Genomic DNA, 11041 nt, shown 5'->3' with positions numbered 1-11041 from the left:
AAGCATAAAAAAAACAATTCTTCTTGACTTGATGTTTTGAGGCAGTTTGCTGACATACTGAACATCAACTGCTGGTAGTCAGTGAGGGATCAGCATTGAAAACATCAGTAACACTGTAATGAAAGCTTATGATGAGTTGTAATGTTGTAAAAGCCATTACAAACAGCCTTCTATCATGATCTACATCTGTCTGCTTCACTATTGCTATACTGTAATGCCAGTATTGACAGAGTGCATGATTACAGGTCTTAAGTGGCTTTACAAATGATTAATTATGCATTTACTGTTGCTTTTTACTTTTGTCGATTGCATTCACGCTTCAAAAATCACAAAGTGGTGTTCATTTGTGAAGAGTATTGTGCTGAACGTGTAAGTAGCATATCACATTTGTTTGCCACAGAGCTTATTTTCTGCAATAATCCTAAATCAAATGGAAGAATCCCACTGGCTTTTTGTCGAGGGAACGACTGACAGTAAGATTGTCACTTTCATTTTGATTCAATAAACTTAGACACTGACTTTCAAGCAACATTTAGGAGTAACAGTCATGTTATACTTAACCTTTCAACAAATATCACATTTCAAATTCGCTTTGATTTCTGAATATAGTTTACACAAACTCCTGGCTGCGTTATAACCAAACAAAGGATACTGTCATCCGTAGCAATATTTGTCTCTCCTCGGGTGACCTTTGACCTTATTGTTACTCCACATTATGTGACACCCAATTGTTTCAGGTTGCAAGAGGATTGACATAAAAAAGTAATTTCACCCAAGTAACATTTGCATAGGAAAGGAGGTTTGTTAAATTCATTTTTACTTTTACTTAAAATAATTACCTCTATTTTTATGGGCATTATAAGCTAATTCCACTCTGTATTATCAAGAAAATATGTGTTATTATAACATATTAACAGGAAGAATTCTGTCACTTCTTTGGATTGAAGTGGACTTTTTCTGATTGGACACCAAAACATATTTGGTGTCCCATATGCATTTATACATACAGTATATAGCTCCATGTACATCGTATATACAGTGCCATGACATAACATAACACATAGAGCTATAATAACATCTTGCATACGATATTAGTCATTTTATATAACATTCATTAATATATTTATTGCCAACGGAACAATATAGTCGTTAGGCATATAGCCTTCTGATTGTTTGAGCTGTGTGAATAACAGTGTTTATTATTGTATCACTGTGCATGTATTCTTTTTTTTAACTGAATTGAAAGCAATGTGCTACAATATTCTAAAAGGATGTTTGTGATTTCAGTCTTACTTTACTTTAATCTTTATCTACCTCTTTAAGGTTGTTCAAGTTTTGGTCTGAGCAGTATTTGATTGGATCCCCGCTGTCTTCAGCGCCTCTGGCCGCAGAGTGCGGGGGTGCTGGCTGGGTGAGCGCGGTGGCCCCTCCTCCTGTAGGGGCTGGTCTATCCTGTACTGTGTGCAGCGGAGAGGGCTGGACCTGGACCTGGACCTGCGCTCCTAAACCACTGCCCCCTTTCACAGATTTATACGATTATCACCATCGGACATAATTTGAAGGAGCCGTAAATTGCCTTTAAATCGGTGGTGAGTTTTTTCTTTCTTTCTCTGAACGTGTTCATTTAGCCATATTGAGATGAACGGTGCCATGGTTTTATTGCAGTGTAGGCCACCGTGCGCTTCGTGTGATTTAGTAAACTGCACGCTGTGACTCTAATAAGAGTCGACACAGTGACAGCTGTCATATTCAGGCACACAGATTTAATTCAGCTCTGACATCCAGTGTAAAATGAGTGTGATTGTGTTGTAAAAAGATGCATTGTGGCAGGCTCGCATAAAAAGACAGGCCTGCTTGTACTACTGAACAGGTGCTGTAAACAATCTAATCCTGCGTGACATGCTGTCACTTTTTGTAAGTAACAGGCCCATGAATTCACAAAGCAGCCAACATGCAGCACACTTCTGTCTGTTTGACGGTGGTGGGGACGCCAGTGTTTTGACAGACAGACAGGCTGTTGGTTGTTTTAGGGCTTTGTTGAGGTTGAAGTCCTTTCGATGACATCATCAACACATGAATGCATGGCTCAGCTTTTCCCTAACGTGAAGAACAGATGTATCCTTTTGGTCATTGGCCAGCAGTAGTCTCTGTCTCGCTGTTACAGAGCAGAGGGACATTCCTGCATGAGAGGCCTCAGGGTGCAAAGGGGGGTAGTTCTATAAACAATGTGCTTGCCGGCAGAATTGTTCCGATCAAATGCATAGCCAGTTTTGCACAGCAACACATCCTTTTTTAAATTTATTTAAACTAAACTCAGTCATTTTTTTGCTCATGGATTCTATCGGTCTCTCACCACTGTAGCTCCATCCAAGTTGCACCCTCTTACTTGACTGTTAACTGAACTGAGCTCATTAGGATTCTTGTCCAGTTGAGCAGTGTAATATAAAAGATCATCCAATGTCCCCGTTTTTACTCCTTCTCTGATTCAGACGGGGATAGCCAAGTAAAAACTTAAAATCGAACAGCCAGCATATTTGGTTCTTTTTATCCCCTGGTTTCCTCACAAAGCTATTATGTCCTCCCTCGAGACGTGACTGGAAGTTGTAAAACTGTCCGGCATAGAAAAGCAAGTGCATTCAGGGAGGAGAGAGACACCCCCACTGAGTGGTGAACACTAACGTCCATTAGGGTTGCACAAGCTTCTGCAGTGCAGATCCAAATTATTTGAAGAAGAAATCACTTTATATTTATCTGAGCCAACGCTTTGGTGAATGACCCTTCTCTCACTCTCCCTCTTTTTTTTGTCTCATTCTCCCTCTCAGCCTGCCCATACAGACAAGGTATCATATTTCAAAGTGCTTTTGTTGTTCCTGGGTTTGCTGTGTTTAAGGTGTTATCTTGTCTCACGTCCCTCAGAAATAGCTTTTCGTCTGTTCATATTTTCTGTACGTCTATTATTTCTCAGCTGGGCTTCTAACTGAAATTTACATTGGAGAGCATTTACTTTTATCATACATGACAATTATTAGTCCCACCAATGCAGGCCCACCACTCTCAGGGCAGTTCAAATACCCATCATGTTGTTTTTAATTGTAGAATGTAAAATCCCCTCAGGTTAAACCTACACATTCAACAAATGAACAGATGGAGTACCAGGGACCTGACCTCAGCTGTTCAAATGCATAAAATAATCTTCATCACCAGTATGAACATTCATTTTTTTTCACACACGCTCCCACACTTGATTGCTGTGCTGTAACCCTTAGACAAGAGTGTGTTGCCGATTAGCTCTCTGCTATTTATAGACAACACTGTGCATACTCACACAGCCCCGTATTTTTATCTCACACTAGTATGTATCCAACCGGAGGGATATCTGCAACCATACAGGCCAACAGGCTACGAGCTGAAGGCATGGGCTCCAAGGAGCAGGCTGTACACTTCTCCAACCAGGACTACGAGGCACTGAAGCAGGAATGTCTGGAGTCCGGCTGCTTGTTTGAAGACTCCTATTTCCCCGCTGAGCCTCCATCCCTAGGTTTCAAGGAGCTCGCCCCCAATTCCTCCAAAACCAAAGATGTGGAGTGGATGAGGCCCCCGGTGAGTGGTGACTACTAATGCATGAAACAATACTGATAGTAGGACACAAGATAACATATGTACTTTTACTACACCCACATACAGATGAAAATATGTTTTTAAGACACAGATTCCAGACCTAAAGCTGGATATAAAGTGGAAATAGCTCACTCATTCTTTGGATTGCTGCTCATGTAACATTTCTCAACAACAAGCATGTGGTTCTGACTGTCAGAGAAACATATCATATAAACAGACATATCCTATGACATTGTGTTGGTTCATGTCTGCAAACTCAGACAGAACAGGACAAGTAGGGACGGTAACCTCTCGGGCCGCTGCAGCTGTTGGCATCGCATGGCATTCCCTGACCGCTCCCTCGCTCCCGACATTTGTTTACAGTGCTTCATTAAGACACAGGAAAGTTGACGTGCAGATGCAAGAATAGCAATGGCTTGAAAGATGTGTCGCCCTTCAAAGCAGATTGTGAAACGGTTGACTTGTCTGAATTCTGAGACTTTGATGTATTTGATTGTCACCCTGACATTTCATTTCTCCATAGGAGCTGACCGACGATCCTCAGTTCATCGTGGGTGGTGCAACCAGAACTGACATCTGTCAGGGAGCGCTGGGTGAGCCCTTGTTGTTGTTCATGTTGAATCTGCCCTGGAAAAAAAAGAAATAGACAGAATTAGATAATTCGATTCTGCTCACTTGCAGGCGACTGCTGGCTCTTAGCAGCCATCGGCTCTCTCACCCTGAATGAGAAGCTTCTTCATCGGGTTGTCCCTCATGGCCAGTCCTTCCAAGATGATTATGCCGGAATCTTCCATTTTCAGGTACTTCAAGATCTTCCATGCACTGCACTTCCTATCACGTGTAAGGCAAGCAGTTTAGGTTGATGGATTGCTCTGTGTTGCAGTTCTGGCAGTTCGGCGAGTGGGTGGATGTTGTGATCGATGACAGACTGCCTGTCAAAGATGGCGAGCTGATGTTCGTCCATTCCGCTGAGGGCAATGAATTCTGGAGTGCACTCCTGGAGAAGGCTTACGCCAAGTAGGTATTAAAAGAGCCTAACCAGTTTTTAAATTATTCAGCGCGAGTGTATGCAGTAGGAAGTACAAGTGTGTTTTCACTCTGGCTTCAGGCTAAATGGCTCCTATGAGGCTCTGTCCGGAGGAAGCACCACTGAAGGGTTCGAGGACTTCACAGGTGGTGTGTCTGAGATGTACGAGCTCCGCAGTGCTCCCAGAGATCTGCACAGGATCATTGGCAAAGCCCTGGAGAGAGGCTCTCTGCTGGGCTGCTCCATCGACGTGAGTGCTGAGCACGCTGGCACGCCACCAAGGCACGCGGATCAATGTTGTTCCAGCCTGAGAAAGCCAATAACATTAAAAGCATTTCTATTTAATCATGTTTTCATCTTATTGCAGATCACCAGTGCCTTCGACATGGAGGCTGTTACATTCAAGAAGCTTGTGAAGGGCCACGCCTACTCTGTCACTGGACTGAAGGAGGTCTGTCTGTGTATGACTCTGTTGTCTTTAATCGGTTACCCTTATGAATAATACTGATGGTCTTAAGTTGCCCGTAAACTCTGTGCGTTATGTAGGTTGATTTCCGCGGCAACATGGAACGCCTAATCCGAATACGTAACCCTTGGGGTCAAGTGGAGTGGACTGGTGCCTGGAGTGACAAGTGAGTTCATAAATGTCTTTGTGTACGGAGTATTTTTCCATCCCTGTTTTTGTTTGGTTAATGTCTTCTTTTTTGACTGTTAAATCTCTTTCTAAACGTTTATTCCGGTCTATTTGTCTTGTTGTGTGTAGTTCTCCTGAATGGGACGAGATTGACTCGTCTGACCAAGAGGACCTGCACCTGAAGATGGAAGACGGGGAGTTTTGGTAAGATGTCCCAGGTGCTGTTGGACCGTAGAGCAATATTATGTACTGTTGGTATTTTAAAGGACTGGTTTGACATTTTGGGAAAAACGCCCATTCACTTTCTTGCAGGAGTTACATGAGAAGATTGATAACACTCAATCACCTAACTCTCGCCAAGAAAATGAATGAGCATATATATATATATATATCCCAAAATGTCAAACTATTCTTCTAAAAAGGTTTCATTCAGCTTTCTGACCCAAAACTCATATTTTGATCTTCCAGGATGTCCTTCAGTGAATTCAAGACGCAGTTTTCTCGGCTAGAGATCTGTAACTTGACTCCTGATGCCTTGAGTGAGGAAGGTCTCGGCTACTGGAACAACATCAAGTTCTACGGCGCGTGGCGGAAAGGCAGCACCGCCGGAGGCTGCAGGAACAATCCCAGTGAGTCCCAACCGTATGGTCACAGACAAAACAAAATCGCCTTTCAAGTATACACGCTGACATAGACTATGAAACGGTGCTAACACAAGTGCACCATCTGTGCAGACACGTTTTGGATCAACCCTCAGTACAAGATCACGTTGCTGGAGGAGGATGATGACTCAGAGGATGGTGAGGTGGAGTGCAGTTTTCTGGTGGCTCTCATGCAGAAGGACCGCCGCAGATATCGGCGCCATGGTCAGGACATGCACACGATTGGCTTTGCTCTTTATGAGGTGAGAATAGAGAAAATCAGTACTGTCCCTTTGCCCTTCTCATAGTTACAGTACATTACATTATTACTTTAAGTTTTTCCTCAGCTCATTCATGTTCTTTTTCCCTTCTTTTGTGCAGATTCCAGAAGAGGTAGGCAGAGCATGGATTACTAAAACATTGTGTTCATCGCATTCATTCTTTTTATGAAAATCACACACTTGCATCGTGATTGAGATATTCATTGTATTTCAACACGTTTTAAATTAGTTAGAAATTAAAAATAAACACTGTTATGCTTTGTGAAATGGTGTAAAGTATATATGATTTAAATTAAATTGACCTAAAATCATGCACCTGCATCTCTTATGTATTGTTTCCTACTGCCGATAGTACAGAGGCTGCCAGAATGTCCATTTGAAGAAAGATTTCTTTTTGAAACATTCATCGTGCGCTCGCTCTGAGACCTTCATCAACCTGCGAGAGGTGAGCACGCGGCTCCGTCTGCCCCCTGGAGAGTACCTCATCGTCCCCTCCACCTATGAGGCCAGTAAGGAGGCTGACTTTGTCCTCAGAGTCTTCACTGAGAAGCAATCAGAAACAGAGTATGTGGGGTTTTTTTTGCATGTGATTTTAATGTTAATTTAAGTGTTTATAACGTAATCTCATGCTATTATGTTTTTGTCCATTGCAGAGAACTGGATGATGAAATATCTGCTGATTTAGGAGATGATGTACGTATCAGTGAGACACTAAAATTAATATGTTACATGCTATTCTCTATGAATATTAGAAAATAACTAGAACCCTGATCGTAAACCAATGCCTTTTGTATTTGTGGTTTCCTACAGTATGACATAACTGAAGACGACATCGATGACTCTTTTAAGTCCATGTTCGCCCAGCTAGCAGGAGAGGTAAGTCTGAAAAACAGATCAGTCTTGTTTTGCATCTCGATTTGCATTTGTACTTGCCAACACTGCTCAAAAGATGTATGTATTGTAATGTTGGTAATAGTAGTATTATTGTGGTATTTTAGATAACATCTAAAGATCCAAAATGGCATCCGCCTTGTTTATGGTGAGGAAAATCAAGTAAATCAAGTCATTTTTTCTCTTTTCTTGTCTTTTTCTTGTCTTTTTTCAGGACATGGAGATTTCTATTCACGAGCTTCGGACCATTCTGAACAGAGTCATCACCAGGCGTGAGTTTTCTGTTAATTTTCAGTTTACAATTCATAGCTACTGGAACATGTACATACTAGGAATAGATCTTCCACTACGGTATTACATTCTGCCGTGGCGTGTTCACCATGGTGTTAAACTCATTTTAGGTCACAGGCCACATTTAGCCCGGTTTGATCTCAAATGGCAGACCAGTAAAATCACACCTCCAAATGTTTCTCTTTCTTTTAGTGTAAAACAGCACAAGTACATTCTGACAATGTTCACAATTAATGAAAAATCCATTTGGAAAACAGATGATTAACAGCCTGAGATTTCCGTTGAAAATTGGAATCAATGACTTTTCAGCTAATTTTACACTTTACAAAGTCATCCAGTGGGCAGTATTTACCCTTTGGCAGGCCGATTCTGGCCCTCGGCTGAATGTTTGACACCCCTGGTGCTGACCATTCATTTCCTGGACTGGCTCTATTACAAGGCCTCTGTGCCACTGTGTCTTTGTAGACCAGACTGTTTCAGACGAGTGTTTCTGCTGTTTCAGACAAAGACCTGAAGACTGATGGCTTCAGTATGGATTCATGCAGGACCATGGTCAACCTGATGGACGTATCCTCTTGAGTTAACAGGCAGGAATGGATCAAAAATGTTGTTCCATTGATTTGCTCAGAAACAAATAAAACATGCATTTAGCATGCTTGTGATTGTTTGTATGTGGTTTCACCTCTTGACATCGCGTTTACCAGAAAGATGGTAGTGCTCGTTTAGGGCTGGTGGAGTTCCAGATCCTCTGGAACAAAATCCGAAAGTGGCTGGTAAATAAATAACAAAGTCAAATGAACAGTATTCACACTTACATTCTCTAAATTTCTATTTACATTTTATTCTCTGACTTCCAGGTCATTTTTAGAGATTTTGACCTCGACAAGTCAGGTGCCATGAGCGCATATGAGATGCGTCTTGCTGTGGAGGCAGCAGGTATAATGCTCATAAGCATCATTTCCACAATGATTTGCTGTCAACACACTGACGGATGACAAAGTGTAACATTTTCTTTCATTTTGATTGTCATCCTGTGTAGGTTTTAAACTGAACAACAGACTGAACCAGATTCTGGTAGCCCGGTATGCAGAGAACGAGATGGTTGACTTTGACAACTTCATCTGCTGCTTGGTCAAGCTTGAAGCCATGTTTAGTGAGTATTAATGTAATAGATGCTATTCGAAATGTATACTGTGTGTTTGCAGACTAGAATACTAGTAAAAGTATTAATTGTGACACTTTAACAGGGTCTTTCCAGCAGTTTGACAAGGAGGGATCAGGAGAGGCTGAAATGAATGTCACAGAGGTGAGTTCTGTTTAAAAACTAAATCTCAATACATTCTGTCAGTCTTTCTGTTCTGTGTATCTAATTGTATTTCTTGTATTGCCAGTGGCTTTACCTGACAATGTGTGGTTGAAGAGGGCCCTCTTCGCTGGAGGGAGATATGGAGTAAAGGCACAGTGCCTGCAAATTGCGAACCCGGGGAACTGATGATCCATCAACCTTAGCGACCTTTAACACATCACACCTCAGCATGCGTAAAATACAAATATAGCTGTATAATATTAAAGCAAAGTCCAATCAATCCCGGACGAATTTTAGAAAACTATGCAAACCTGCAGTAGGAAATAGTGAGTGTGCCACATTGATCTGTCATCTCTGTAAAAACAGCATGTCTCTGACTCTGTGCATGACAAAAATCACTATATCACTATCAGCTATAATGTGCCTTGTTGCAAGTTGATTTACTAACAATTTCACTGTTCTCATTATTTCAAACTCTCACTAAAAGCTGTTCTGCCAAGGAACACATAGAAGAAATCTGAAGCCTGTTACTGTAATGATGCTTTACAATGTGACGTCTTATAGTTTCCACTTTGTCCTCATTTTAGCGCAGAACGATCAATAAGAAACACCTCAGTGTTGAGTTGGTAGTTCCATGATTTTACCTGTAGATGGCAGTACAGATCTAATGTAAAGTTTAGCCTGTTAATATATTACACAAATATTTTTTTTCAGTTGAAGTTGAAATTTAGCATCTGAACTTTGTTTAGCTTTACTCGTTTTTATTTTGCACTGAGGATTTAGTTTTAGGAAGATGCTACTGAAGTTGCCTCACATTTGTGAGAAATACTATATTTCAGTCCACTCAAGTAACATTTACAGGGATCACATACTTAATGCCCTATAAATCACACCATGATTTTATAAACGGCGATTAAAAGTATGCTCGTCATGTGTTGTGTAGTAAATGTATGTTGTGCCTTCAATAAAATATTCCCCTGACGGTTCATACTTTCCCAGTTTGTTCATTGTATTCATGATAACATGAGCTTGACCCACATTTGGCTGCTCAAACTTCCCCAGAAGCTCATATGCTATGCCTTTTAAGCTAAAGGTTATATTTATTGTAAGCACAGAGAGGCCTCAGTGAAATGCCAAGCATGTCGACAAAGGCTCGAGCTCGTTACATACATAAGTGACAACAGAATACTGTAGAGACAATTGTGGCTGGGTGTATGCTCTTTATTGAAAACATACAATCATGAAATGTTCATAAACTCCAAGCAGATGTGAAATATACAGTATACATCAAAACACAGCACAGAAGTGTTATTACACAAATGAATTCGCAATTGCCAGGACTTTCGAGTAATCTCCGTCCACTTTACGTAGATGTGTGGGTAAAGGGACCTTAATCCTTGTCCCTGTAGGATTTCCATTGTCCTCAATCAGAACAACATTGTTTGAATCAAAGCGTGGACTCATGCGTTCTCCAGGCATTTTGTGTCCAACGATTAGTGCTTTCTTCTTCTGTCCTTTGATGGCAAGCAACACTCTGTCACCAACTTTCCCGACGCCGTTCTTGGTGTAGACATGGATCACTCTCGGGGGGCGGTGCCATGGTGTATTTCCAAGGGAGCTGTTGTCCACAACGCGCACTCTTGTCATTTTCTGAATGGCTGCTGCAACAGCAGATACACTGACGAGACAAAAAAAGAGAATTGCTTGATGACTACAGCTCTCCTCCAGAGACCCAGCAGTCATGCAAGAAACTTAGTTTTCTATGGGGTAAAGCAAAAATTCACCCTTTGATAGAATTTGTTCCTTCTTAGGATGAACATTGGAGACTGCTCCATTAACAGTGAATAAAGTGTGTTATAAAGTTGAATCAAAATGGTGTATCATGGTCACCCACTACTGTTGTAGCTACCTGATAAATAATTTGGCTCCGGCCCACAGCTGTAATATCTATCCAGAAGAAATGCTTAGATATTTAATATTTGTGTGCGATAGGGCTGAAACATAATAATGATAATAAATCAACTAGGTATCAACTATTATAAGCACAACTCCATGGAATAAACCAGACTCTACGTTTTATCAAAAAAGTTTATATACTGGACGCAAGATGTCTCCTACTACACTGAAAGTGAATTCTCAGTGTGTGTTTGTGTGTATGCAATGTGTATTAGAGGCTTCAGGTTTCCTCAGACTAATAGAGATGCAGTTATAAGGCTGATGCAGGACATGGCTGTATTAAAGCGACGATCCACGTCTTACACTAACGTTAGATTTGAAGTGACCACAGAGAAACGTTTCTCCTTCAGCAGATAAACATAAAAACAGTTCTAGTGTTCAACTCTGCGCATGTAT

The 11041-nt window shown here is 41.2% G+C and overlaps 2 protein-coding genes across 5 annotated transcripts in view; one reads left to right on the top strand and one right to left on the bottom strand.

The window, feature by feature from the left end:
- Window positions 1-1453: 1453 nt before the first annotated feature.
- Window positions 1454-9675, top strand: LOC306785880 (calpain-1 catalytic subunit-like). Of its 4 annotated transcripts, XM_079280434.1 has the most exons (23): window positions 1457-1589; window positions 2823-2840; window positions 3354-3600; window positions 4142-4211; window positions 4300-4418; window positions 4502-4635; window positions 4727-4895; window positions 5013-5096; window positions 5192-5277; window positions 5409-5483; window positions 5748-5908; window positions 6014-6183; window positions 6302-6313; window positions 6554-6765; window positions 6855-6894; window positions 7012-7077; window positions 7307-7364; window positions 7886-7950; window positions 8088-8156; window positions 8241-8319; window positions 8423-8536; window positions 8631-8689; window positions 8775-9675. In XM_079280434.1, exons 3-23 carry the CDS (start codon window positions 3355-3357, stop codon window positions 8799-8801), a joined length of 2115 nt encoding a protein of 704 aa, XP_079136560.1. In that variant the 5' UTR covers window positions 1457-1589; window positions 2823-2840; window position 3354; the 3' UTR covers window positions 8802-9675. The 4 variants fall into 4 exon arrangements, with proteins under 4 accessions (XP_079136558.1, XP_079136559.1, XP_079136557.1 ...); XM_079280433.1 differs by having other exon boundaries at window positions 1456-1589; window positions 4727-5096; XM_079280431.1 differs by lacking the exon at window positions 6302-6313 and having other exon boundaries at window positions 1456-1589; window positions 4727-5096; window positions 6014-6202; window positions 6561-6765.
- A 225-nt stretch (window positions 9676-9900) lies between these two features.
- Window positions 9901-11041, bottom strand: part of mrpl14 (mitochondrial ribosomal protein L14) — a 1937-nt gene continuing 796 nt past the window's right edge. Inside the window, exon 3 of the mRNA XM_079280992.1 lies at window positions 9901-10367. Within this exon, the coding sequence (XP_079137118.1) occupies window positions 10001-10367 (367 nt within the window). The 3' untranslated portion in view covers window positions 9901-10000. The remainder of the gene's footprint in view (window positions 10368-11041) is intronic.

This window comes from Melanostigma gelatinosum, assembly GCF_949748355.1.
Source record: "Melanostigma gelatinosum genome assembly, chromosome: 12".
Lineage (NCBI taxonomy): Eukaryota > Metazoa > Chordata > Actinopteri > Perciformes > Zoarcidae > Melanostigma > Melanostigma gelatinosum.
The sequence above is the reverse complement of the archived record's forward strand: the minus strand, read 5'-3'. Positions and strand labels throughout refer to the sequence as shown.

Bases quoted from the DNA above. Each gene is read 5' to 3' on its own strand.
- LOC306785880 (XM_079280432.1), top strand. From the start codon at position 3,355: ATGTATCCAACCGGAGGGATATCTGCAACCATACAGGCCAACAGGCTA. The intron at 5,909-6,013 runs GTGAGTCCCAAC...CCATCTGTGCAG, and splicing joins AGGCTGCAGGAACAATCCCA to ACACGTTTTGGATCAACCCT. The intron at 7,365-7,885 runs GTGAGTTTTCTG...CTGCTGTTTCAG, and splicing joins GAACAGAGTCATCACCAGGC to ACAAAGACCTGAAGACTGAT.